The following is a 27,919-nucleotide window of genomic DNA, read 5'->3' on the forward strand; positions in this document are numbered from 1 at the left end:
ATATTAATTCATTATAAATTGATATTAATTGATTATAAATTGATATTAATTCATTATAAATCGATATTAATTGATTATAAATTGATATTAATTGATTATAAATTTATGTTAATTCATTATAAATTGATATTAATTGATTATTAATTGATATTAATTGATTATAAATTGATTATAAATTGATAATTTCCATTAATTAAGAATTTTCATCAATTATGAAATGGTTTCTTACACTAATTCTGAAATGATTCCTCTCACTAATTCTGAAATTTTTGCGTTGACGACCTTCACCCCCCCGTGCCTAGAATATCATTCTGTGGAAGTCATCATTTTTCAGAATAATTCCAAGAGGGATTTCATTTCTTTTGAAGCGGGGTTCAAAAAGGTACTTTCCTCACCCTCTTCTTGTTTCCTCCCCTGGTTTGTCTCAATACAGATCAATCGTATATCGAACCCAAAAAAGCACATCATGCCACTCCATCTCTTATCGGACGTTAATCCGCCCCGAGATATTTGAACTCAGCCATCAATCACTGCTCCCGTTTTGGATACTCCGCCGAATCGATTATCCGCACGTGATTCTGTTGACATTGGCCTGAATCTATCGGAATTCCATCGATCTGTTTACTACACACAAAAAAATTATCAAATTAATTGTAACGTGAACTTGTTTCAAAAGCGTTGGCATGATTGATAAAAAGGGAAATTCAGCACTAAATGATAAGATACTTCGGTTAGTACGACATGAGATTCCCCCCCCCCCTTCCTCACTTTCTTTAATACAGTTTGATGATGATAATCACTCTTATTTAGAATCATGGAAATATCAAACGTATCATCATTTGGGCTTTTTATCTGTTGTACTATGAACTACTTTCTCGAATCACGTGTGGCCTGCTTGGGAGCTGCATTTGCCTGATAATTCTGTTTGTATCTAAAGGGAAAAGTTGTTATTTTGGCTATTATGCACGAAGATCCGAACGGCGTGTTCTAGGTATCGGGCTTCCTCTCAGGTATGTTTTCTTTATAACGTCATTAAATTTTTTCACCTGACATTTATGATCTTTATTTCGAAGAAAATTATGGAGATCGAAAACATTGAATAATTGCAGCAAAATTTTGTCAGCTCTGCCTCCTCACGCACATTGAGATCAGAGACGTAATTTGGGGATCCATGAAACCACCCCCCCCCCTCCCAGACGATCAAATATTTATTTTTTTATGCAAAAATTTTTTTTAAAAATTAGAAAAGTATTTTCTTGAGTTAATTTGTGTTATTATGATAAATTTCTGTTAATTTCAATGCCATTTGAAGGCCGATTTTCAAACTTTCGGTTTGAGAAATTCATTGCGATCAGCCCGCTAACCTATATATGTTCAACACATGACCCGCGAGTCATATGTGGCCCCCTATATTGCCAGCTACCTCAAACCCAAATGAACTAAGCGGCACATTTACACATCGCTTAAGTGATCGGTGGCACGTTTTCAGATCACTCAAGTAGGACCGTGGTACATTCACAGATCACTCGCGTGGCCCGTGGCACATTTACAGATCACTTGAGTGACCCGTGGCACATTTACAGATCACTTGCTGGACCGCGGCACATTTACCGATCACTTGGGTGACTCGCGGCACAGTTCCAGGACATTTAAGCGGTGGTCCATGGCATATTTGGAGATCCCCTTAAGTGACGTGTGACACAGTTTTAGAGCACTTGAGCGGCCCACAGTGCAGTTCTACATCACTAGATTACTCAATTGATCCGCGGCATATTTACGGATCCTTTGAGCGACGCGCAGCACAGTTGCGGGGCACTTGAGCGGCTTGGACACATTTTCAGATCACTTAAAGGATCCGCGATACATTTAGGGATCAATAAAAAAGCCCTTTGGAGGACTTATCAATAGAGGAATATCCACGTTCAGGTCCACAAACAAACAAGTGGGAAAAGGCTTTTCCTCGTTTTTGGCACACCCAGTAAAGAGAAGCCTTTAAGAACATTTCATATTTTTTATAAAGGGTGATTGATGACATGACGTAAACATCATTCAACCCCCCCCCCCCTTATCATCAAAATTCAGCAAATCAGAAACCCCTTCCCTCCCCCTATCAATGCTGACCTAATACTTGAATGACCCCCTAACCCTACGCAGTTGTTCTTTTTACCTTCCTTTTATTTTTATACAATCATTAGTGACTTTTCCCCCCACATATGCTCGTATCCTTCTACTATATACGTATAAGAGCAATATCTACTTCGTATAAACACTTCCTTATCTCTCTATCTCTTATCGGTACTTATGTATTATACTGTTTCCTTTTCATTTGTGTGTTTTTCCCCATTCAATTTTTTTACCTTTCTCTATCGTGCGGTTAGTTTATAGTACGAAGAAGAGAGAACATTTTACTACTCTTACCAGTCTTACGAACAAAAACCAAAAAAATCATTCTGTAGTGATTCTGTGTGTTACTTATATGATTACTATCAAAAGTGTTCCGGGCACAACAGCAGCATATTACAATTCTGATCTTATCAAAGCATTGAGTAAATCTAAGAGGAAATCGCCTTGTTTGGCATTTTTGCCTGTTGTGACCTTTGTGTTTGTATTGAAATGTAAACGGTTCATAAATACACCAGTCATGAAGCACTCAGAGATTATTCTGAATAATGGAAGAATAATCGCTATCATGAATATCGCCAAAAAAATTCCAAGTCATCAGCAAACCACAAACTATTTTTCAATTTCATAGCTAAAGTATTTTAAAAAAATGGCGAATAAGAGGGGACCCAGAGCGAAGCCCTGGGGGATTCCATCCTGATGTAGGATGGAATTCATCACACTCAATGTCGATCCCACCGATCGACAGACACATGCAATAATAATATATGTACAGGGTTATTGTAATAGTTGCGATTTCAGAACGCTATAGAATAAGAACCATTATTACTTTACCAAACACCAATTCAAACCATATTGCTATTTATGGTCATTAAAAGAGTTGAGTTGGAAATGAAGGTGCCATCTATCGGTGGTCTCCTCAAACTCGTGAGGGAAAATATCTTATTATATATATTCTTCCCTTGGTTCGAACCTGGGCCGCCGTGGTGGTGAGTGGTCATAGTGACGCACTCGTATCGTGAGGACCCGGATTAGCACCCCACCGTAGCAACAGTGGTGGTCGGCTGAAGTTGGGGTTTTCCGTGATTTCCCAACTTCGAGGAGCGAATGCGAGCCTATCTCCCTGTTGAAAACTCTCGCCACGGAGAGCAACAGGCCTACGGCGATACAATTATTCAAACATTGCACTTCTCTCCCAGTTGAAAAATTGGACGGCAGATGGCAGCATTATACAGAAACAAACTTCCCGCAGGTCCCAGTTTTTCTTCGACCACCTGCTAAAATCTCTGCGTTGAGACATGGGTGTGGTCCATGATCTGATTAGGAGGAGGCTTGAACCTGGGACCCGATGGCAACCTTCACACCAGTAGACGAGCATATTACCACGCAACTCGTAAGAACCACCGATCAGAATGACTTAAGGATTTGCATGAATACTCTTGAAGCAATGCAACTTCCTTAAGTGAAGTAAAAAAAAATTACTTAAGAATGCACTGTTAGGTGACTCTGCACTCATGAAACACTGGAAACTCACTCCCATAATGGAAACAACGGTCAGTCAGGACGTTATAATTTCATAATTCATTGAAACTTCTCAAAAATAAAGTCACAAAACAAAAACTACGACTTAACAAGTAATGTTCAACATGTTGTTCACCGTGTTCTGCTACGAGTTGGGAAGCGTAAAACTATACGTAAGCGTGAAACTATTGCAAGTCAGAACCACATTCGTGTCAAAGCTGGCCCAATACGTTTCTGGGTTGGTCATGGCATAGCTGCCAACTTTTGAAAACGAAAATTAGGGAGATTTTCGCGAGGACCCGTATTTTATACTAAAACCACTCCCTAATAAATATAAAAGGGATTTTTCACACACACAAACTTGAAGCGTAGGGGATAAAATCCCTACGCAAAAACAAATGCAATTGGAGGCCAAAACTTCGAAATGGTGATCAAAAAAAATATGTGAACGTGAATCTGCGCGAATGACCCCAAAATCATCGGAAGATGAAGGAAACAAAGCGTTAATTTTTAAATAACACTGACTTTTTGTGACACTTGCTCGATGCTTTTTGATTTCACATTGGTGATGATGTCAGTCTTTCCACCATGACTGATATTTATGCGCGTTACACAACTTGTACAAAAAGTAAAAGTCGGCCCTTTTCTCTGGAACGTTTGATGTAAGGAAATCCATCGGCGAATAAGTATCTATAAAATTGATTAAATATTTTTTTTGCTTATCAATATTCATGTTTTGTTATGGCACGTACGTAACTTCAACAAAAGAGGAAGTTTTGACCACATGCGCGTCACTATGATCTTCAATTAGGACTATTTGGCTGCTATAAAAAAGAGCTATTTCCCTGCACGATAAGGCAAACAACTTTTGTTGTTATACCAGTTGTTATTGGGGTTTGGAAAACTTCCTTTTAGAAAGGAATTCCTCCACTCTTCCCCCATTTACGACGTGTGACGTCATTTCGAAAGGGAAAAAAAAACAGAGGCAAAAGACTTTTTGCCCCACAAGAAATTCCTTAGGGATTCTTTTCAGATGAAGTTGGGAATTTTTAGGGACAATTAGGAACTTTTTTGTGATTTTCGTAAAAATTAGGGAGATTCAAGATCTTTTCGGGAGGTCGAGAGACGAAGCTAAAATTCGGGAGACTTGGCAGCTATGTTATGTCATGGGCAAGTAGTATGGCCGCTCTATCATTCGTAATGAACGTTAAACGGTGGCTGGAAGTACTGGAAGGCAGGCTGATCGAACAGAACGACTTGTACGCTCCAGCTTCCAACTCAAGTGAAAGATGCTGCCTTCCCTCCCGATGTCTCAATCAGTCTAGCCATACATTGGCCGAAGAACGCCAACAGTCGCAACACGGTGAGTGTTATGGAAGCAAATACGAATACTGGGCCAAGCTGGGCCAGTGTATAGCCAGCATATGCCGCTGCGTAAAGCGTGTAACCAGCCTAAGCCGCTGCTGCTTCTTTGTACCGGAAGGAAAGCACCTATTTGCGAGTGATTATGGCGGCCAGGCTTGACACGAGTATGGCCCTGGCTCAAGTCATGGGTGTTTGAGGTATGATGTTTCCATAAAATTATGAAATCATGATTCGATGTTAATCAAATTGCCATTTTGCCCTGCCTGTCCATCATTTCCCATCCTGCGAACGAGTTTCCCCGAATACATCGCCCACGTATCAGCAGGGCCGGATTAAGATGTTTGGAGGCCCTAGGCACTTAAATGATTTTGGTGCCCCCCCCCCTATACGTGTATTTTACACAATGTTGAATCTATCAATGGAAAAAAAAAAGCATTGAATGAAACTTCGTATTTCAGAAGTAACTAATCTACGACCAGAAGTAAGGTAGGGAGTAATCACCCTTTCCAAAATCCGGATAATACGGTAAAACTTGGCCTGCCCCGTAAAATACGGGACAATCCTACAATCTTACACAATTAGCCACTCCTCCTGACTCATCGCTGTGGATCCGTGACTGTGTCTAAGGTTGAATATGTAATCTGGATATATTTCTGATACTTACTTTATTTATCTAAAAGCTTTCTCCTGCTTTCTTTCTAGCTCACAGACTTTGATAACATCTTTAAAATTAATGCTACTTACCACATTTGTGTCTATACTTAGTAGAGATGAGCCATCATATATTTTTACATACTTCAATCGAGGAAATGGACCCTTAATCAAAAAGGTTTTTTTTCCACATTATTTGAAACTCAACGCATCTTAAATTTTCCTTTCAGTGTTTTGATTCTGGCTTTGAAATTACAGTCGAATCTCGTTTTAACGAATACCGTTACAGCGAAAATCTCGTTTTAACGAACACTTTTCCAACAGCAATAAAAAATTCGAAAAAAGTTATCGAATTGCAACATATATTTGATAAAGAGAATGACGAAGGGCTTTAAAAGTATGACAAAAAATTGATGTCTGTTCAATACGATTCGAACCACGATGAAGTGTCAGCGGGTGGACCACGATAATTATTAGTAATAATTTATGAATTTTGTAAAATTAAATTAAATGTCATTCCCTCTCAATGGATCGTGTGTTTGATTACGATCCAGGCTATCAACGCGTTCCTGAAATAATGAAAAAAATGAGTGTAATAAAATGCGTTCTTTCTGAAGAAAAAAATCTTCAAAAATTCAAGATTTATGTTCGTAACTCGAAAAGTTTGTAAGTCGGGGATCAACTACATAAAAAATTTTAGAGGGGCCGAAATTTTTTTTTTTTTTTTTGCATTGGGCCGGGAAATTCTCCTAAGCCCGGACCTGTCCCCGATTTTGGAATTTAAATATCTCAGGGAATAATGCAGTTAAAAACATGTAATTTTCTTGTTGGGCTCAGAAGAGAAAGAGCAACAACTGTCTAATTGGAAGTTAGAGGACGGTGGGGGGGGGGGGGGGGTGTCACACATTTTGAGAATTTTTAAAGTTAGAACCATACCCACTACGACGAACTGTTGATGAGATAAAGGCCATAACAACACTACAAAGAAAAACCGTTGAATGTTAGAATGGCCATAATATTACCAATAGGCAGGGCCGCAAGTAGTGGGGAGGGGAGCAGGCGGGTCTGGTGCCCTGGGTGCATCACAAAAGGGGGTGGCGCAAATTTCACCATTCAACCTATCCTTCAGCATTACGAGGGGGAGTGCCTAAATGAGTGGTTACCCCGGCTAACCAAGTATCCAGTTGCGACCCTGCCAATAGGTATCTTATTTCTGACGAATCACCATTATATTGGGTATTTTTTTTTTCTTTTAGGTACATTCTCAAGTTTGTAATTTACACCTGGTAGCATTTCTTTTACTTCTATAGACCAAACTACACAGTTTATCCACTAATGACCCACAAAAATGATGTCGTTATTCTGTAGAACTTGGTTTACTGCACGGGGCCCATCTGGGCACTTCTGGCACCGGGGTGTCAAGTGACAATTAGATCTGGTTCCAATTTTCAAGAGTAAATATGCAAATAGGTAGGTAGGAAATTTTAGCTATGTAAGTAGTGCCTCTCTCAGAAAAATCGCTTTGTACGTGGGCGTATGATAATGTTAAGACAGCCCTGGGCGCGCACTTTATATAAATTGTGAAAAGCTAATCCAAAAACTCATCAATAATGTGTGAAGTCTAGTTTGCAATATTATCAGTTTCTCATCTTTTGTGCCATCCTTGTGATAGTGATCTTCAACTGTACAATCAAGTGTTCTTAAAATTTTGGGATCTTCTAAACTATTTGATATCTTTTTGTGTGGTGCCCCTTTAGTACTGATGCCCCTAACTAAGCACGTGCTTATTTTGCTTAATGGTTAAATTCTCCGTTTTACTAACCTCATCGAGCCGAAATTTCCCTCCGAATTCAGGATTAATCTTCTGCCATCTATAGGTAAAAATATCTAGCCATGTAGTGTATTTACCTTTAGAAAAGCGCAAAAATTAAAAATAATACTAATAATAATTCTTTTTATTTGATAAAAACTTTCAAAATTCCCTACAAACGCTAAAAATCCGCCCGCCCCCCCCCCCATTTACCAATTTTAATCAATTTTTCTCACGAGTCACCGACACCGATTAAGATGATTAATCTATTTACAGCCACACGCCAGTGTCGTTGAAGGGCTAGTATTTTGAAGCTCTAACAATTCAATGACATTTGCTGATTGGTTGAAAACCCTGAATTTCCGGATTTTTTTTACCAATCAGTAACTACGTTGCATTTTCAGTGCATAAAAATCCTACCCCCTCACAGGCGGACACCGCAGAAACCAGGAATAGCGAGGGGAAAAAATACTTTTCATCGAAAATTATGAAATATGCAAAATATGCCTTAAATTTTTTTAAATATGCCCATCACGTAAAAAATACCGAAACATTGAAAAAAAATGTTAATAAAAACTATGCAAAGACATAGATATCCGAAAGCCCTAATCTTCTTACATATAAATGTGAAAGTAGGTATGTACATTCATACAAATCTTCAATTTTAGACCGATCGTCGCCAAAAATTTGCACGTATATATACCAAACAGAACAGGGATTGAACCATAGGCTACTTTAAAAGTTCGTCAGAGCTGGGCAAATGCCCGAAACGGGCGGAAAAACAATCCTTCCGGCAACAATGGTTCCTGTGGCCACAACAATCACTTTCGGAATGTTTAGTTTGGTTACCGTGGTTCCCTAACAATGCATTTCAGACATTACACACACACATATTCATTTTAAATGATTTTTCACTTTTTTGATGCTGCCAGTATTATGTGTATAATAGTTTATTCCTTCATAATGGTTTGTCACTTTCACAGTCCTCCCAGTAATTGAACGAAACCCCGGGCAAAGCACCGGGTATTATAATAGCTAAACACCCTATAGAATTTCGAAATTTTGGAAGTGTAGAAAAGACGTTATTTCGAATGACAACTCATTTTCAAATACATTATCGAGTTATGATGACGAAATGCAGCATAACAAACACTTGCGCAATTAACTTAATGGTATGTTAAGCAAACGCATCATATTAAATGCTAAGTAATGGCATCATAAATGATAATTCGAGCTATGATTTCCTTTAATATATTTTTTTTCAATGCGATGGATGAACAACCGAACATTAGAAATGATTTCTAGCGAATCTTTCCTTCATGTAAATTGAGCTCTTGTCAATCTTCGTTTAGAATTTGTTTCATTTTCATCCTGTTTGAGAAGCCTTTTTCTCTATCTATAGGATGGAGATAATATCTCTAGATACAGGCTTCTCGAACAGGATGAAAATAAAAGGAATAATCTGTTTCCTTTTTTTTCCTGATATCGAAACAAATTATTCCTCTTAGATTGTTATGCATATACAAATACAAATACAAATACAACGCCACAACAGGCAAAATGCCCAACGAGGTGGCTGATAAAAAGATGCCCATAAAAATATGGTTGTCATATGTTTCAAAAATACAGCAACCCAATTAAAAATGCAATTAACACAAATTACAAACAATATATACACATGATAAAATATTATACAATGCCCATAAAGAATACTTATGGTTGTCTTATTCTAAGAATGGATAGCTTCTCGATTTACCCCAACATGTTTATCGTATTTCTTTTTAAACGTGTCAATTGTGTTACAATTTACTACCTCCGGGGGTAAGCTATTCCATTTATTAACAACCCTATTGGAGAAAAATTCCCTGCGACACCACAACCTTGCATTGTCCCTCACCAATCGATACTGGTGTCCCCTTGTAAAAGCAGTCGATTGGCGGTGTACTAAAAGTTCATGGTCCATCCTATCCATCCCATTGAAAATTTTGAACACTTCGATCATATCTCCTCGACACCTGCGTTCATCCAATGTAAACATATTCAAGAAATGAAGTCTTTCTTCATAACTCAAGCCCTGTGTGCCAATAAGGACACGCGTAGCTCTTCTCTGCACCCCTTCAACCAAGTCTATGTCCCTCTGTAGGTATGGTCTCCAAAACCTTACAGCATACTCCAGTCCAGGACGAACTAAGCCTCGAAAAAGCGGAAGAATGACTTTAGGAGAACGCGAAGAGACCTTTTTGAAAATGAGACCAAGCATTCTATTCGATTTTTTGACAACCGCTGAACAATGTTCAGAAAACTTAAGTCGCTCGTCAATGAGAATTCCCAAATCGGTGACTCTAGTTGCATCCGGGATAGTGACACCATTCAACTCGTAAGAGAACCGTGGGTTGTTCGAACCAAAATGAGCGACCATGCACTTATCTACGCTAAACGTCATGCTCCATTCATTTGCCCATGCTGCAATCTTGTTTAAGTTGGTCTGGAGCAACTCCCTATCGCTTTCATTCCCGATTACCCCCATTAGCTTCACATCATCTGCGAATTTGCTAGTAATTCCATCGATACCCTGATCGAGTTTATCGATAAAAAGTGAAAAAAGTATGGGGCCAAGGACACTTCCCTGAGGAACTCCACTTGTGACGTCTGTCCAACCAGAGAATTCCCCGTTCACCATAACTCGTTGCGACCTATCTCTTAACCACGATTCTATCCAATTCAGCAAGTTGCCCCCTATTCCAATCTCGTGTAAACGCTTCAAGAGTTTGCCATGTTGGACCCGATCGAATGCCTTCTGGAAATCAAGGTAAACAACGTCGACATTTTTGCTCTTACCCAAAGCCTTAGTCACGTAATCATAGAAGCAAAGGAGGTTAGTTACACATGACTTCCCCTTCCTGAACCCATGCTGATTATCCGACAATACATTATTCTCGTCTATCCACTTCACAAACTGCCTTTTGATGATAATTTCCAAAATTTTCGAGAGGGAGCTCGTCAAACTCACTGGACGATAATTAGACACCACTTCTCTACTACCCTTCTTAAATATCGGAACAACGTTAGCCAGTTTCCAATCTCTCGGGACGATACCCTCAGCAACACTACTCCTGTATATCTGTGCGACTGGCCCCAACAATTCATTAGCACCTTCCCTGAGAACCCTGGGATAGATATCATCTGGTCCTGGTGCTTTGCTTGCACATACATTTCTTAGAAGATTTAGGACCTCCACGTCTTCCACTTGAATATCGTTGAGCGTTTTATTACCCCATGCAACACCCGTATATCGAGTATCATTATCTCCATTAAAAACCGACGCGAAAAAGTCATTGAAAGCACTACACATGCCTACATTGCTCTCTACTTTTGAGCCTCCTATCGAGAGGGGGCCAACTGTCCCCTTACATCCATTATTGACGTATCGAAAAAATGATTTGTATGTTTTGAAAAGCTGTATGTTATCATAAAAACGGACTCTCTCTTACTCGACTGTTTATGTTATCATCCAACTCGTAGAATGACTGCTGCAAGCAATGGAATCGCTGGCCCTGCCGCGACTTATCCGCTTTTCATGGGATACCTACCGCCGGAATTCACCGAAAAGTTGAAGAAAGATCTGCACGAGACGCCAGAAATAAGGAAAGAGAAAATCGAACAAATTAGGAGGCTCCTGAGAAGTAAGTTGTTTTAAAGTAAATATACGTTACGACGAATGTGTGTAACAAATTGGTTATCATGCATACTTACCAATCGTCTTGGTAAGTTTGATGAATTTATCACTTTTTTTTACTGGCGAATGGGTATAATACCCAAACGTCGTAGATAAATTTGATAGATACTGAGAACGTTGTCACTTTTACCGGCGATTATGCATAATAACCGATCGTCGTTGGAAAAATTTGATAAATATTTGATATTTATCGCCTCTATCTGTGATTACTCATAATTCCCTAGTGAAATTGGTAAAGTTGATAGATATGGAAAAAAATTCTGAGTCTAGGATGTGTGATGAACGTAGTCGGACCCGGATATAATGATAAAAAATTTCACGACCGTGCACCGATAGAATGATACAATACATGCAAGAATTATCATGTATAGTATATCGCATAGTGCGCTTTATCATGTTTGCCAACGACGCGACGCTTGGGTATTATGCATAATCATTGGTAAAGGTAATAATGTTTTAGTACTTATTAACGAGATGTTTGGGTACTATACGCATAACCACCGGTAAAAGTGATAAATTTATAGAAATTTATTAAACTTACCAAAATGCTTGGCAAGTATGCATAATTAGCGGTTATTATATATGTAATAACCACACACACACACACATTTATCACTTTTACCGTAACATATACACTATTTCATAAAAATTTATAGACGTTTGTTTTTTCTGTGTAGTTTTGTAGCATGTGGACGAGATTAACACATTTTTGAGATTGAAGTTACAACGTTAGCCTACTGAATATTTTTCAAAGGCTTTAAATCGTTGCAGAAGCATGATTTATATCGTGTTTTAGCCAGTAAGACGCTTTATCTGGAAGACCTCGATATTACGACTTCACACGACAATAGGCTGTGTAACGACGCTAGGTGTGTGTGTGTGTGTCCTGTGCATTTAATGATGGTCCTCCGCTAAAGATTAATTGATTTACATAAGTCGTGTTACATTCCGAATGTGTGAGGGTGGTGAAATGGGGGTGGGAATAGATAGAGAAAAGACTTTAACATAGGAAGGGGGGGGTCTTTCTTATTGTTGTGTTAGGGGTGCGATTATAGTGCACACGTGTTTCCGATTCTGGAAACCCGCGTCGTCGTCTCCGATTGGTTAAAAACCCGAATTTCAAGCTAAAAAATTTTGAAATTCGGGTTTTTAACCAATCGGAGACGACGCGGGTTTCCAGAATCAGAAACACGCGTGCACTATAATTATTAACTATAATTATAAGCACCATTACTTCACACTCTGACGTTGTCCCGCTGAGAACCGGTCGCTGCTATATATTCTAGAAACCTTTGGTCGCTGTACCCAGCATGTCGCCAAGTACTTCTGTTTCTCGCCTACAGTATTCGGTATAGCGCCGAGTTATGTGGTTTTGGCGCGAATTTCCTTTGCGTGATTATCAGATCCTCGTGTTACCGCGTCGTAACAGTTAATAAAAAGAATGAGCACTACCCAGGTGATGTTTGTTTATATTGTGGCGAGATTCAAAATAGGACAGATATTCAAGTATCATTATTAATTCGACTGAAAGACCAGCCATTAACAAAGCATATTTTATTCTTGTCTTTTTATTTTATTGTTTATTTTTTTCTGGAATATTCCGATAGGTTTCTGGGGCTGTACTACCTCCTCATGCTTATTCTCATCCGATCCGAATTATAAGCATCGGTTCATAAGCATGACGTTAAGAATAATCCGAAAAACGATACCAAGGAATTATTCGTAGGCTCACTCCTTAACGTCACGTGACGTGAAAGAGGGAAAATCAAAGAAATCGCTTTCTACACAGGGAAAAGCGATTTTTCCCTTTGGCCGATCGACCACTGACCAATCAAAATTAAGCTTGGGGTATACAACTACTACTATACATTTACTGAATTTTTTGTTCAACGACGGTGTCAACGCAATTCAGTTTTACTAATTCTTTCCTCCATGTAATGCACGTGCAGAACATTTGTTGTTGTTTTTGTTTTCACATTCTTTAACGTTAAAAACGGAAGGTGTTAGCGGGGCTATCAGCTAGATACATTTTTTCATTTTTTTTAAATGGGGAGGATGGAAAATAAGAGTATATGAAGAGTTATTTCTATAATTAAAATGTATTTTTCAGCGTGTAAATATTATTCAGAAAGGTATTTCAGCATTCTAATTAATTTATTGAAGTTCTTTTTAAGCCGTACTTCATAAGGAACTACCGAAATCACATTGGGATAATAATGTATTGTCCTCCATTGCCTATTTTGATGGACGTGGGCGATTATTACACTTTGCTTCATTTATTATATATATATATATATATATGTATATAATTTTAGGATACTATAATTATATCATCGAGAAATGTACCATGAAAAAAAATTTTTGGAAAAAATATAGCTGTAGAGGGAATTATCGTTATATCGAGCATCGTTGTAGCGAGGTTCCACTGTATACTACACTTGGATTTCTAATTGAATCCATCCAATCAATTGCAAGAAGTCGACGAAATTGCATAGTTTTCTTTCAAGGAAAAACACCACTCAAGTCATCGTAATAAATTTCCAAGTCCAAGAAATAAATTTTTCATTTTTCGTATCCGATGCTTAAGAAGTGGGTCTCCCCTATCCTTATCGTCATCCGAATATTCGGAGAAATACGATGCTTGTTTTCGGAGTACGGAAATTTCCCTTTCACGCTTATATTGTCATAATCGTCGGGGATACGGATCGGATTCCCGATAAGCATGAAGAGATAGTACAGCCCCTGTGTTCTTGTTGGATGTTGGATTGTGACTGTGTTTGTAATTGCTCTGTAACGAATATCTAATAAAACTACTCGGCAATATTATAAAACATTTCCAATAACTGCACACCTTTGCATATTGCATTTGATAACGCACTAGTCAGTTTTTTTGTATCCTCTCTCTACGAAATTATTCTAATGTACGGCCACTCAAGCAAAGACACGCATAGAAAAAAGGATTGAAAAAAAAAAATTCGAGTGATGGGAAAAACGTGTTTTTATATCTACTTTCTCACAAAAAATTCTTAAGGTTACATTCTTATCTCAAATTGGAGCGCGTGATTGCCAAGCAAAAGAGAATGGTGCGTTGTATTTCTTCCGTAGAACTTCCGACGTAATATTACGTCAGAAACACTGGAGGTTAAAATTATTTAAAAATTAATAATTAAAATTCTATCCAAACGGTTGTATAGCTTACATATAAAAGTTGTAAATCAATTAGCCCACTTACTGCTAGGGTTTCTCTCCCGGGATCCTGCACCTAAAGTCCCGTTTGCATGTGCAATAAAATATCCCGGGAAGTTACCCATAACAGGGATTTTCGCTACAACCCTTTTACATGGCATTTAGTTTATGCCAGTACTCCCCCCCCCCCTCTTTCCGGACGTTGTCACTGGTTACGTGAGTTGAACGGAAATGGTTGGTTCAAGATGGCTGACGAAGGAGCTTACAGTAGTTTTCGCGACACAAAAGACAATGGGAGATGTCGGAGTCACCCACCATTATTCCGTAAATATTACGTCCTTGACCGTAAAGTGGTTAAAAAGAAATACGATAACATATTGGGATAAATCTTATCTCAAATCTATCAATATTTATATTAAGACAACTATAATTGTTATGAGTAGTATGTATATTTCATATTTTATCATAATTATTAGTTTTTTATTGCTCTTATTGTATTGCTGTATTTTTGATACAGTTTAGATATGTATTCGACAATCAAATTTTCATGTGCATCTTCTTTTCAGCCATCTCGTGGGAAATTTCGTCTGTTGTAGCCTTTGTATTTACCTTATTTATCAAACACCCCACTCGCATATGTGTAAATTGTTTCAAAGTCGATCGTGTATATTATTCATTCGCACACATAATGTAATATATATTTTTTTCTTCTTCCAATGAAAGATGAAAGTAACATCAGTGAAGAATGGTTCAGTGATGCCACCATCATCATGTATTTGAGAGGACGCAAGTACCGAGTTCAAGAAGCATTCACTGCGATCAAGAAAATGGCATCGTTCGTCAGGAAGCACGAGTATCTTTTCCGACCTCTCGATTCAGAAATCGTAGAGAAATGCTGGAAAATGGGCTACAGTACATTCAGTCCCGTACGGGACAAAAATGGCTGCGTCATCGCCGATATGCGAATATGTAAGTCGATCAATATTATCGAGTATTTTCTATGTCAAATTAGGTGAGGAAGAGAGCGGGTCTCATACCTTTTAAACTAGAACTGGTGCGACTAATCGATAATGACAGTTAGAAAAATTTAGCTCAGTTTCTCGGCTCGATCAATCCGATTGAAATTCGAGTTTAGTTTTTATTAAAACTTTATAATTTAACTTGATTTTTTCTGACGAAACCAGTTAGAGAGATGTCTTAAATTATGTTCCTATAGATAATTCACATACATTATATACTGCTTGACAAATGCTAAGGAACAGTGATATTTTTCGTCACATCTAACGATATACATCCTTAAAAAAATGAAATTTTGCCATATGTTTAATAGACATCCTGAAGCAGGGATGCCGGAACATATATGCTCATGTTGCTAAAGCAACACCAATCATTGGAATGGAATTGCTCAGCAACACCAATAATTGGAATGGAATTGCTCAGCAACACCAATCATCATACGAATATAGCTCATTCCCCCCCCCCCCTAGTTCGAGCGGTGGGAGATTTACCAAAAACGGGACATTTTTGTTGAATCTGTGACGTATGGTCTTCATACATTATGTTCATTACTCGAGCAATACCAAACATTTTTGACTTCTGGCGTCCCTGTCCTGAAGTATCTTTATTAAGCAAAATGAAACAGATATCGCCACTTGGCACAAAAAACACGAGAAAAAAGAATAAAAGATGCTCTTTACAGCAATTGGTAAACAGTTACGAAAAAGTGCTCGTTCTGCTGGAAATGATGAGAGTTCTGTAGTATGAAGTGAGACCTCCTTGGACCACTTCCACACAAATTCATCTGTTGTGTATTCTTTATACTAAAGCTCAGAGGATTTTCTCCCATTCGTAATTCACGTAATTCCGGGTTCCTGTATGATTCGAGGAGAGGTTATGTCTTTGAGCAACACCTCTGTGGAGCTCAGGCGTGCCCTGCGGGATTTTCTAGGTCCAGCGAATACGCAGGCCATGACATGCGCTCAATATATTCACTTTCGAGTGTATCATTCACTTCACCTGTTCCATGCGGACGGTATCGTCATCCACGAACCGAAAGTCTGGACCAACTCCTGCAGTGAGGAAAACGATGACCATGACCTGGGATACTCTCGGTGCAATACAACCGTGATTTCACGATACCTTCATCGAAGATATGAAGCGCAGTTTTGCCACTGTGCATGATACCCTCCCACACCATTACGAGGTACACCTCGGCCGTAGCGATCAATTAATTTCCTGGACATTCCGCTGATGGTAACTAATTCCCTGCTTTCCCCCACAATAGCTGGTGTCCAGAATTACTGTAGATGCTGGTGCGCGCGATTCGTCAGAAAACGTGACTCTGGACCACTGTTGCCGATCCCAACGAATGTGCTAATCACTCCAACGAAATTATTTCTAAAAGCAATTCTGAAATCATTTCTAAAAGCGATTCTGAAATCATTTCTCATCAATTCAGAAATTATTTCTTTTAATAATTCAAAAATTATTTCTTTTAATAATTCAAAAATTATTTCTTTTAATAATTCAAAAATTATTATTTCTCATTAACTCTGAAATTATTTTTCATTTATTCTGAAATTATTATTTTTCATTTATTCTGAAATTATTATTTTTCATTTATTCTGAAATTATTATTTTTCATTTATTCTGAAATTATTATTTTTCATTTATTCTGAAATTATTATTTTTCATTTATTCTGAAATTATTATTTTTCATTTATTCTGAAATTATTATTTTTCATTTATTCTGAAATTATTATTTATTGATTCTGAATTTTTTTCTAAAAGTATATTAACTTTGAAATCACTTTTTTCATCGATTCTGGAATTGGGGAGACCGTTGTATCTACACCATAGTAGACATTGAGACACTTGAAATAGTCTCAACAATATCAATATGGCATTCTAGCTGATGTCTTTGGAGTGCAAAGAGAATAGAAATACATAACCTTACAATAACGTGTTATTTTAGCTTTTTGCCTGTGACCTTGACAGAGATTTTGCAAGTAAGCAACATTTCAGTAACAAAATCGTGCTTTTTGCCGTGTTTCTTCTCAACAGTGAAATTTTGGTGAATTATACAGTATTTAGTCATCATTAGGGCTCGGTTTTTCATGATCTAAAAAAACCGAGATATAGCGGGGGGAAAGAAACCTCCGTGAGAATCTCACGCGATGGAAGTGAAACTTCTAGGTTTGATATGACTAGATATTAGACGTATTATCAAAAAAGTTATAATTATTATAAACCAACAAAAATACCTGGCGCTTCCCGGGTTTTCTTTTATTACTGGGAGGATTGAAAAAGTGTCAAACCATTCTAATTAACTGCTATACATAATACTGGCAGCATCAAAGAAGTGACAAGCCATTGTAAAGGCATATATCCATGTCTCAAATGCATTGTTAGGGAACCACATTAACCAATGTAAACATTCCGAAAGTGATTGAGGGAGCCCAGGAACCATTGTTGCCCGACGGTTTTCCGCCCGTTTCGGGCATTTGTCCTGCTCTGACGAACTTTTAAAGTAGCCTATGGTTCAATCCAAAGGTGTATTAAAGATAATCTCTAGCCGCTATGGTTCAATCCCGGTCCTGTTTGGTAAACTGTATATGCAATATTTGGCGACGATCGGTCTGAAATTGTAAATTTGTATAAAGAACAAACATACACATACTTTATATTATATATCTTATACATATAAATGCATTAAGAACAGCTTGCATGCATGATAAAATAACCCAACAGCCATGTTATTGAATAAAAATTTATTCAAAATACAAGAAATGGCGTTTTATGACAGCGCAGCCAATTAGCAGCTGGCACTGTGACGTCACAAAACTTGCGTTGTCACAAAACCTTCGAGCGCCACATGTTGAAGATGTCCAGTCGTGAGATAAGTTGAATTATCTCAAGGCAGACTTAGTATTGCTACATGATTTCTAACGAATTTCGTCTTTTTTTTTCTAAATACTTACAAAAAGGAGAAAGAAGAGTTTTTTAGGATGAAAATGAACTATCTTAGGGGCCATTCAAGTATTACGTCAGCATAGATGGGGTTTCCGATTTGCTGACTTTTGATAACAAAGGCGGAGGGGGGGTTGGATGATGCTTACGTCATCAACCACCCTTTATAAAAATATGACATATTCGTAATGGCATCTCACTTGGTGCGCCAAACACGAGAAAATCCTTTTGCAAGTTTATCGGCACTTGAACTAACATTCTCCCTATTAATAAGGCCCCTACAGAGCTACTTTAGTGATCTCTAAATGTTTCGCGGATCCAAGTAATCTGGAAATGTGTCCTGACTGTTTAAGTGCTCCGGTGTTGTGCCACGCATCATTCAAGCGATCCGTTATTATGCCGCGGATCACTTAAGTAATCGAAAACTGTGCCTCAAGATAAGAAACACGATCGTTCAACAGTGAAACCTCCCATAACGGAGACTCCCGTTAGCAGACGCCTCCACTAACGGACACTTTTTTTTAATTACATCGACGGCACTTTTACTATCCATTAACGGACACTCCTCGTTAGAGGAAAAAACTTTAGGTCCCAAAAATATTTAGGTTAGGTTAGGACAAGGTTACCATATTTATCGCCGTTTGACAGAGACCATCAGAATTTCTGGCCGACCGCTTGTAAGCTTAAGACAATCTTATATTTGGAAACTGATGCATATTTTCTTTTGCAGGCCATTGGAATCCAGCAGAAGTTGATTTCAACGATCACGTCAATTATGTGATTCAGAGTATCTTGCTTGTGATGAGCGATCCCATGACCCAAGTGAATGGAATCGTGTTACTTTATGACTTCAAAGACAGTTTCTCACTCCGCTACGCACCGTACATGACGGTATCGCATTGTAAAATGATCTATCAACTATTTATAGTGAGTTGAAACAGTGTTTCTTGTTGATAAGTGTTTCTTGTTGATAAGTGTTTCTTGTTGATAAGTTGATAAGTGTTTCTAGTTGATAAGTTGATAAGTGTTTCTAGTTGATAAGTTGATAAGTGTTTCTAGTTGATAAGTGTTTCTAGTTGATAAGTTGATAAGTGTTTCTAGTTGATAAGTGTTTCTAGTTGATAAGTGTTTCTAGTTGATAAGTTGATAAGTGTTTCTAGTTGATAAGTTGATAAGTGTTTCTAGTTGATAAGTGTTTCTAGTTGATAAGTGTTTCTAGTTGATAAGTGTTTCTAGTTGATAAGTTGATAAGTGTTTCTAGTTGATAAGTGTTTCTAGTTGATAAGTGTTTCTAGTTGATAAGTGTTTCTAGTTGATATAGAGTGTTTTCACAACAGCATCACGACCTCTGAGGCTTCATGTCGAATTTTCTAAAACTGGTTTTCAAAAATGCAAGGCGTGCTATGAATTCATTAACAATTTAAAAATTCATAACAATTGAAGGAATTAATATAGTCGAACCACGATTAAACGAAACAGAAGAAACTGACAAATTTATTCGTAAAAAAAGCTACTTACTTTGGGGTTGCTATTACAACTTATTTTTCAAAAAATATATATACAGAGAACGCCGCTTATTAGAATCACGCATGATGTTATAATCCTGAATTGTTATCACTTTTTTGCAGAGAACGGAATGGATCGATATCATGGCATGGGGAAAAATCCATTTGTAGCTCTCGAGACTTCGGATAATATTATCTTTTTTTTTTTTTCGTCGGAAGGCTCTTTGAGCATTCAGATGCTAAGGTTTAACCAAACTTATTTTTTTCCCCCAGTAAGTTATCTTTATCAGGCTGCAAGACTATGTGGGAGGCTAGAAAAGGTGTGTTTCCCCCTTCCCACCTCCGCTGACAAAAATTTCAAACACTTAGTGTCGTAATCAGTCCATAGTCCATGGATCATCCGCCTCTGTGATCCATATGCGTGTGAAGCTGCGTTTGCAATGGCCTTCCTTAAGTGATAGCAAATGAATGACGAAATAAAAGCGCTTTCCTTCAGTGCTTGATCAGTTTCTTTCAGTTGACCAGATTCAAATTTCTTTTCCCGAGAGACTTTCTCAAAGAATCTATGAAATGTATTGTTTATTTTTAAAAAAATATCGTAATTTTTGTGATAAACATAAGACCAGCGATTTTTAACCAATGGGTCGCGACCCAAACTTGGATCGCAGGGGCTAGGAGATGGATCCTACAAATCCACTTACAGCCAGGCATTCTTGAGCCATGGGTCACGAACCAAATTTGATTCGTGGGGTGAGGGCTTCCCAGATGGGTAGTACAAATACGCTTATAGACAGAGATTTTTGAACTATGGGTCGCGACCCAAATTGATTGGCAAGGTCTTCCCAGAAGAGTTGTTCATATCCACTAACAGCCATGTATGGATCATGACCCAAATTTTATTCGCAGGGGGCTTCCGAGATGAGTCAATTTGATCCACTATGGGTCATAACCCAAACTGGATTAGCAGGAATTTCCGAAATAGGTCGTTCAAATCCACTAACAGCCAGGGCTCTTGAGCTATGGGTCACGACTTGAACATGATGTCGCAGGGGGATTCCGAAATGGGTCGAACAAATCCACTTACTGCCATGGATTTTCGAGCCATGGGTCACGACCCAAAATTGATTCGCAGGGGCTTCCGAGATAAGTCGTACCAATCCAACTACGGTCATTCATTCTTGAGCAATAGGTCACAATCCAAATTTGATTCGCAAGGTTTTCTGAGAAGGGTTGTTCAAATCCACTAACAGCCCGGGACCCTTGAGCAATGCAGGGATCACGATCCAAACTTGATTCGAAGGGGCTTTCCGAAATGAGTCATTCTAATCCACTATGGGTCACGACCTAAACCGGATTCACAGGAGTTTCCGAAATAGATCGTTCAAATCCACTAACAGTCAGAGCTCTTGAGCTGTGAGGCCACGGACCAAACTTAATTCGCAAGGGCTTCCGAGATGAGTCGTACAAATCAACTAATAGTCCTGTTATAAATGCACTTATTGCGTCACTTGTATCGCTATTTTCGAAAAGGCACGAATGTGAAAATTAACAGTGTCATGGGTCGCTGCTGAAAAAAGGTCAAGAACCCCTGCATTAGACAGTTTAATTCTAACGCCTCACAATAGCTGAATAACAAAAATTCAGGATTTTAGCTTACGGGTGGGGGAGAAATCTTTTAGAATGGAAAATAAATGGAACTTTGGAGATTTTGCAACCAAATCGTGTAGGAAAGAGAAACAGAGTCGTCCAGTACTGACAATATCTGATTACTATTCGTGCCGTTCGACCAAACGGGATGTATGGTCAACGTACATCCAAACGGGTTTTTGGATATAGTTATCATTCGACTATTGTTATCAGAAATCCCGAGTCACGATGTGATCACACTTTACAAACCATTGTATATGCTTTTACAATGGTTTGTCACTTCTTTAATCCTGTGTCAGTAATCATATATAACTTAATAGTTTATTCCTGTATAATCAGTAATTGAAAAAACCCGGGCACAGCGCCGGGTATTATAGCTAGTTAGATATAAAAATAAGAAAAGGCCACATTTTGTATAACCAACATTACAGTGAATTTTCTGTTAACAAACGAACAACAAAAGAAAGTGTTTTGGTTTTCGAGCCTGTCTCGGTTCACGAACACATGCAAGCCGGAAGAAATTAGACAAAAGGAACAAAATAGAGAAATTTAGGAGTCTACGGTCACGTAGCAATTGTTGTTGTTGTTGTTGTTATATTCTTTCCTCCAAATACGATTTCTCTTATCCAGCCCATCATTTCAAACTTTATGACGCTTTGAACCAAAGAACTTTCCCTACAGAATTGCTTAGTTTATTTGATAACATTGGCAGCAAATGACTTGAAGAATCATAAATTTGGTTTGGAAGAAATTAAGGCTAGATTTCTAGATTCCTCTGCAGACAGAAATTTCAAGGACTTTGACGATTATAGCTGATTATATGTGATATAAGATAAGATAACATAATTTTACTTAACCAGTTGAAACGCAGACAAAAAGCATTTCTAGGCTAAGCTAACGCTTGTGTGAGTCCACAAAAATAATTATTATGTTAGTCGGTAAAAATAATAACGATAGGAGAAAAAAGAAATGCACATATGAACGTCCTTTTCAAAAGTTTAGAACACCCCTGAAATTTACTAGAGCAATGTTCGTGAAAAGCTCGAGCTAGAAAGCCCAAATTAAGGGTATGATCGTATAATTTGCATTTTCATCTTCTAATGCTCCTTTCACACGCTACGGATTCGTCCGTACGGAGGATCGGATGGTAGCTTTCACACTATACGGACGAGTCGCTGTACGGAGAAGTGACCATCGTGCTGCCGGCCGCTGCACCTACAACACAGGGCTGCCGGGCCGTGTCTAAGAACACAGTGGCCTACGTGACTAAATGCATGCTTTCACACGCTACGGATATTCACCCGTACGGAATTACTCTCTAATAAAGTAGAAGCAAATTATCTACGTGCAGGCAGATCTTCCGTACAGACGAATCTGTAGCGTGTGAAAGAAGCGTAAGGGGTTCTCCTTGGACATATCGGCAGCAAAAAATTTGCTTAGTATTTTCATGCAAGTTTACATCAACTTTATCAAATAAGTGTTGCATGTCTTTCCTGGTTACGTATGTAAACCCAGAAATAATTCCCGTGACGTAGCGATGCTAACCCTGCATACCGTTTTTTATTTCTGTTATTTTTCCGGTTTTTATGAACTTTTAAAGTTTTTACGGACTTTTTGCCCACCCTGTATATGTACTTGAATTGGAACAATGCAGAAAAGATTAGTATGAGTTACGCGGGGTCCTGGCGTTCATTCATTCATGCATTTGGTTTGCGTCAAAATGGAGTATTTTTCAAAGCCATTTGTGAAAAATCGACTAGTTAGAAAAAAAAAAGCTAGGGGTCGTGACACAACTTGAAGTTAAAATTTTTCTTGCCGTAACTTTAAGCCAGTTTATCCTAGGAGCAGGTTTTGCTGCGCCGCATGAACCGAATAAGCCATTTTCGCGTCGGCAGAAACGTGTAACTTTATCACGCTTCGCGTTTGTGTTCTCCTAGCGTGGGCGCATCAGCTGTTCAGTCGCCTGCATGCTCCGGTCTGAAGAGAAGGAAAAGAAAACGCGACAAAAAAAAAATGGGAAGGGAAGATCGGTGAAACGCGCGGCGCACGGCGCATTTAACTCCTCCACGAGCAGTCGGCCAATCACGCCCGACGTATAGCTCTGGCGTGAGGCGTGTCGCGCTCCGGAGGGGGAAAACAGTCGTGACGCTTTTCCTATTGATGAGTGGACGGAGTGTAGCGCTGGGTGATTCACGATGCACGCGGCGCAGAAAACCTACTCCTAGGGAAAACCCCAGCTTTACATGCCTAACAGGAACGGTCGATGTTTCGATTAATTGTTTTGTTTGATTTCCTTTTCACAGGAGTGTATGCCGATTCGATTAAAAGCTATCCATGGATTCAATCCTAACATTTTCACGAAAATTATTCTATCTGTACTACTCACGCTGGCATCGGCGAAGTTGAAAAACAGAGTAAGTTAAATTTACATTGTTAATTAACGTTACATTTTCATATTTAATGGTTGTGTAAAGTAGTTGCTTTACCTCAGCGTTTCTCAACCTATGGTCCGCGAACCAGAGGTGGTCCACAACGCGATGGCATTGTTTCTCAACCTTTCTGAAAACAGGGGCCAGTAAAATGTCTGAAACAAACTGACAACCACTTGTGTCCCGTATTACGGGACATTCCTGTAATTTTCGTCGTTACGATATTTATATTACGTTATACATTTGCCCCGTTTTTTTTTTAACGATACTTATTTGAATTCGCGATTTCTTATGCAGTGAACACACAGCTTTTTCATAATGCAAATTACAGCAAAAATTATAAATATTCATCTCACATATTTGTGAGGTTTAATGTTTCATCCGCAATTGTTTTGGAATTTTAATTACGATTGGGGTGATTGTGCCAACTTGTTTTTGATGACAATTGGCGATGTCCCATATTTTTTCACGGATAACTATTTTAAGATCCCAGTTTACCGAATTTTTCTCAATGAAATATGGTCATCATATCTCATTTGAGTATTTCTTTTTTCGTCAGAGAGAGAAATACATTTTTGTGTTTACTGAGATTTGTAGCAACCCTTTAGTTCTCTCCACACCTTTCGGCAATTTTAGTAGTAATTAACAAATTGTATTTAAAGCAATAAATTGCAATTTTTGGCAAAATTTAGTGGCATCCCGTATTTAGGATAGCAATCTCCCGCATTATCCCCGATCGATGATGTATGGTGAACCTAAGTATGAAGGTATGATTTTGTTTCAACCCATATGGATGTTATTAATATCAATTACAACGGGTGAATAATTTTATCAAATCTGCCTGCGGGCGGATCATAGGTGGAGAAACACAGGCATAGCTGGTTCGCTTGTTGATAAAAAGATTTTTTCCTAGTCAGAAGCACCAGTTAACATTGCACACTAGCGCTTAGAAATTGTGTACTCTTTATACTTGAGCACATTATCAACCAATCAGAATCGAGTTACTACGACGTCATAGAAACATCACTGTATGCGTAATATGAGAAGAGGCGATTTCTTGTAAAAAATCCGGCTGATACGTTTGGCAACTGCTCGCCAAACACCAAGGGTCTATTAACGATTTCGCTTTTATTTTGTCGTGACGTCTCGGTGCTCACACGATAATATTACAATGACATATAATTTAATAATACTATAATATAACGATCATAATAATAAAGATATATTATGTAATAGTAATAATAATGATATATCGACATGCAACAAATACAGCGGCTTGCCGCAACGCAAGTGTTATGGTTCGTTTCCTAATGAATTTATTTTCATTATGAACCAATAATAAAGGAATGGGTCGGCACCCTGTGAGTCGCTAGATGATAGCTTCGCGAGCCGTTATTATTGTCAACTTCATGCAACTGAACCAGATATGGATTAAATCAGAAAAGAAATGAAAGCATTTTTTAGTGATTCAGTAAACGGTAACTTATTATAGGGGGGGCGGCCACCCATTCCCGTCTCGCCGCGTTCGCTGTTAGGAAACAATCCCGTCCCCTTTCCCCCAGTAGCACAACGACATAGTATAATATCTAGACCGTATTTGAAGGACAACAACTTGGGACAATAAATTATTTTAATATAGTTTGAAATACATACATCTATATCGTGAACCTGACAAACATATAAATAAGATTCACGATATAGATCTATCTTAGGAGACATAGATCTATATCCTTGATCTGACATAAATCTACATCCTGCATCTCACATATATCCTTGATCTGACATAAATCTATATCCTGGATCTTACATAGATCTATATCGTGAGTCTAATTTATATCTTTGTAAAGTTCACGATATAGACCTGATATAGATCTATCACAGAAGACATAGATTTGTATCCTGAAGATGACATAGACCTATATCGTGAACCTGACAAAGATACATATATATCAGATTCACAATATAAATCTGATATAGATCTATCTTAGGAGACATAGATCTATATCCTGGATCTTACATAGATCTATATCGGGAATCTAATTTATATCTTTGTAAGGTTCACGATATAGACCTGGTATAGATCTATTATAGAAGACAGATTTGTATCCTGAAGATGACATAGATCTATATCGTGAACCTGACAAAGATATGTATCAGATACACAATATATATGCTGATATATCAACATATTGCATGCCTTCAAATAAAAATATCGTCTTCAAATAAAAATTTGGAGAAAATTTGTTTGTTTGAATGGAAATTTAAAACGTTTGAATGAACAATTGTTCATATGAAATTTTGATTTTAATAGGATTAATTATGTTGATATATCATTTCAACGCATGGGCCCACCCAGCCACGACCCGGTGACCTCAAGAGAATGCGGGCCTCACAAAGATGAGAACCAGTGAAAATTTTCGAGAATTTGCCAGATGGGATCTAAGAAAAATCACTTGGCCCGAGGGCCCATAATGCTCTAAAGACGGCCCTGGGAGAGAAGACTTCTTTTCAAAACTGCTGATTGCTTTGTGCTTTCTTGCACCAAAACCATTACCAAATACGAATATTTATATATATATCAGCATTTTTTTTAAATATTACCATTTTTTGTTACAATCGTTTTTATGTCGGTTAGCACAAATAATAAATTTTTCTGTTCTGTCGTTTCCCCGATTGTATATTTATCCCTATCTGTGGTTCATTTCTTATCTTTTTACATCCCTTTCGTTCTATTTTATGCATAGATTTTCGTCCACAGTAACACAAAAGAAGTTCTAAAACACGTTCAGGCAAACGTGACTCCATACGAATACGGAGGGGTAGTGCTTCCGCACGAAATGAGGAGTGACTGGATAAAGACGATATCTCCTCCTGATTACGTTCTATCCATTTTGCAGTCGACAAATTCTTCAAAATGACGTTTTCAAGACCGTTTACAAATAATAAAAACAATATTTTTTGTTTGATTTGATTGAAGATTAAGATCACGGGCGTAATATTACTTACGTCCAAACACCAGTGTTTCATTTCAGACAAGTGCATTCAAACAAGTGTTCTCTGTGCTTTCTTTTCTCCCTCTTCACCATCGCGAATCTTTATAGTAACCCTGTCTGTGGTTTAGTAGTAGTAGTAGTAATAACCCTGTCTCTAAGAAAATTGCTCTCTCTCTTTCCCTCTTTTTTATGTTCTCTAGGGAAAAAATTGTTCTTTCTTTCCCTCCTTTCTTTCTATTCTCCTGTTAATGATTTTTTTTTCACACATATAATGTGTTTTTCTACTATATGCAAGCGAGAGCGAAAGAGAACACGTAAGGTGAGGGTGAAAAGAGAGAGCTATTAAAAACGAAACTCGCATCTCTACCTCATTTACAATACTTTTTTCTTTCTCCGTTCTTCATTTTTCTAACGTGTGGTTAGGTTAGCACAAGGTTGCCAGATTTATCGCCCCGATTAGAGATAATCCGAATTTCTTGCCAAAAGCTTTTACTTGAAGTGGTTAAATCATGATTTCCCCCCCCCCCCATCACTTGTATAGTTTTGTATTTATTTTTATTTTCATTTTGTGTTGTGATTAAATATTTATGCAAGATTGAATCGTATGTCTGGCGATGAAAAAATTACATTCGAATTGATTTAATAAATTGAACAAAAATTTTTAGGTGATTATGTTTCTCATTGATTTGAGGTGTCCATTACATTCTCTTCAAATATTTGAAGTTGTTTAAAATGAAATTTTTGGTAACCCTGTATATGTTGTGTATGTACATTTATTATACGTCAGAAGTCTTCAACCTTTTTCTAGTCGCGAGCACTTCTGAATCACCCTGTATTATCCAAAGTCTGTGTCTTTTTTGGAGTTTAGACTTGAATTTCTAAGAAAATACTGGGCGAATCATTCCGAAATTTCGGTCATATATACCCTATATTAGTACTCAAAATTTCCAGTGGAAATTTAGTAGACAGTGAATTTTTAATGGACG

At 38.0% G+C, this 27,919-nt stretch overlaps 1 protein-coding gene across 1 annotated transcript; it reads left to right on the forward strand.

The window, feature by feature from the left end:
• Window positions 1–907: 907 nt before the first annotated feature.
• On the forward strand, window positions 908–27,602 carry LOC149071635 (clavesin-1-like). Its single transcript, XM_089247891.1, has 6 exons — window positions 908–1,010; window positions 10,991–11,151; window positions 15,114–15,359; window positions 19,090–19,286; window positions 23,815–23,925; window positions 26,685–27,602. Exons 2-6 carry the CDS (start codon window positions 10,992–10,994, stop codon window positions 26,856–26,858), a joined length of 888 nt encoding a protein of 295 aa, XP_089104017.1. The 5' UTR covers window positions 908–1,010; window position 10,991; the 3' UTR covers window positions 26,859–27,602.
• Window positions 27,603–27,919: the final 317 nt, after the last annotated feature.

The sequence above is a fragment of the Pholcus phalangioides genome, unplaced genomic scaffold, assembly GCF_987345545.1.
Source record: "Pholcus phalangioides strain wild (caught in Gottingen) unplaced genomic scaffold, Ppha-v1.0 ptg000018l_1, whole genome shotgun sequence".
Lineage (NCBI taxonomy): Eukaryota > Metazoa > Arthropoda > Arachnida > Araneae > Pholcidae > Pholcus > Pholcus phalangioides.